This window comes from Palaemon carinicauda, chromosome 2, assembly GCF_036898095.1.
Source record: "Palaemon carinicauda isolate YSFRI2023 chromosome 2, ASM3689809v2, whole genome shotgun sequence".
NCBI lineage: Eukaryota > Metazoa > Arthropoda > Malacostraca > Decapoda > Palaemonidae > Palaemon > Palaemon carinicauda.
The window spans coordinates 39,060,260-39,062,323 of NC_090726.1; the positions used below are offsets into that span (position 1 = coordinate 39,060,260).

The following is a 2,064-nucleotide window of genomic DNA, read 5'->3' on the forward strand; positions in this document are numbered from 1 at the left end:
TATATGCTCAACCTGAGACTTTGCTATTATTTCCTCAACCTGAGACTTTGTTTTTTTTGGTCAACCTTAGACTTTGCTTTTAATTGCTAAACCTGAGACTTAGCTTCTATTGACTGAACCTGAGACTGCTTTTATTTGTCGAACCTGTATTCACGGTTTGCCATTACTTTTTCTGATCTGTCTATTCAAACATTTAGATGTTTTGATTTTTATTAGATAGATAAACAAAAGAAGACTCATATAAAATCTCTCTCTCTCTCTCTCTCTCTCTCTCTCTCTCTCTCTCTCTCTCTCAAACGAAGGCAATGGAGTAATATAAAAACTAGAAATTAGCTCTCTCTCTCTCTCTCTCTCTCTCTCTCTCTCTCTCTCTCTCTCTCTCTCTCCTACACAATTGTTTTTCATCATCCAGAAAGCCAAAATTCCATCCGCAAAATGCGAGCGGCTGCATATGTTGGCATTTTTCTCCAGCTAATGATGTTACGCCTTTAACACAAAGAGCTCTTGCAATCAGACATATCATCCCAAAAGAAAAGGAAGCAGAATACGCACTCACGAAATCCGTTGCGTATATTGCACTGTTCCAATTCCCACTGACAGTTGATTAGCAAGAAGTATAAATAAAACACTGAGGTTAATGAGGAGATGTTACATTGCAGTAGGGTTTTTTCTTTATTTTTTTATTTTGTAATCTTGGAATGGATATAATGTCAGGAGCTTGCAATGGAAATGAAACAAGCTTTTGCATTTCTCAATTATTGATTCCAGTTCGTAGACTTTGCTTTTATTTGCTGAACCTGAGAATTTGTTTTTTTTTGGCTGAAGCTGAGACTTTGCCTTTATTTGCTCAACCTGAGAGTTTGCTTTTATTGGCTGAACCTGAGACTTTGCTTTTATTACTCTTCCTTTATTTTCTGAATCTGAAACTTTGCTTTTGTTTGTCAAACCTGAGACTTTGCTTTTATTTGCTGAACCTGAGACTTTCCTTTTATTTGTCAAACCTGAGACTTTGCTTTTATTTGTCGAACCTGTATTCACGGCTTACCATTACTTGTTCTCTTCTGTCTATTAAAAATTTTGATATTTTGTCTTTGACGTAATATATCAACAAAAGTAGAATCATATAAGCCCTTCCATTACTTAATATATAATTTTGAGTATATTTCTTCATAAAAAGTTTTATTATTGAAAAAGTTGATATATATATTTTTTATATGTTTCTTAATCTATGTATGAATAAATCTTATGATTTTCGATTTTCTCTGCCATTGAATGAATACTTATGATAAACGTGTTCAGTTTCGCTGCCATTTAAGCATTGTGTTACAACTTCATATTTTACATCATATTATTCATTAGTTAATAATGAATATCTATTTTTCTCCCAACGCAATCTAAGTTTCTTCCATTGTACAATGTCTATGAAAATAGGATTTTACCAGATAATAGTCTTGGTAATTTCTGATTAGGTCACACCCAAAAAAGTGGATTATACAAAGCAGTGCTCTTCTGGATTCAAGTTACTACAGATTTCTGGGATCAGAAATTGTCTGTTATTTTTCGAAAATTAACAAAAAGTTCTTTTTGAACCCGTTGGGCAATTTGTAATTTTATTCGTGTGTCTGTGGTACCTCCAGCCCTGGTGGTTGCTGCCCAATTTCCATAACTCCCAGATCATGTAAATTTTTTTTATCATCTTTTGGCAAAACGTCTAAAGGTAATCGTCCGTTCCCTAATTTGCAGTTTGGCTTTCGCAAAGGACTTCGAGCATGTAATGCCATTCTTACAATTCCCTACGCTGTACAGAAATCTCTTGATTATCGTCATGACGTTCGTAAGATTGACCTTGATTTTCTGCTGCTTTTGACCATGTTATTCGTGATATCCTTGTTTTCTAACTTGAACAGATGGGAGTAGGTGCGTGTTTTATTAACATCCGTATTGAATTTTTAGTTAATAGATTGCAGAGTAGTTGTTCATGGGTGCTATATTGAGTGTGGGAATGTAATATCTGGCGTTCCTCTGGGTATACTATATCCAGCTATCAAGGCACTTCCATAATTT

At 34.5% G+C, this 2,064-nt stretch overlaps 1 protein-coding gene across 1 annotated transcript in view; it reads right to left on the minus strand.

Annotated features, from left to right (window-relative positions):
* LOC137616110 (probable serine/threonine-protein kinase kinX) overlaps positions 1-1,781 on the minus strand; it is a 2,228-nt gene extending 447 nt beyond the window's left edge. The window contains exons 1-2 of the mRNA XM_068345792.1: positions 1,632-1,781; positions 1-45 (exon numbers count right to left, since the gene is read on the minus strand). The exon at positions 1-45 is cut by the window's left edge and continues 447 nt beyond it. Coding sequence (XP_068201893.1) covers positions 1-45; positions 1,632-1,781 — 195 coding nt within the window. The remainder of the gene's footprint in view (positions 46-1,631) is intronic.
* Positions 1,782-2,064: the final 283 nt, after the last annotated feature.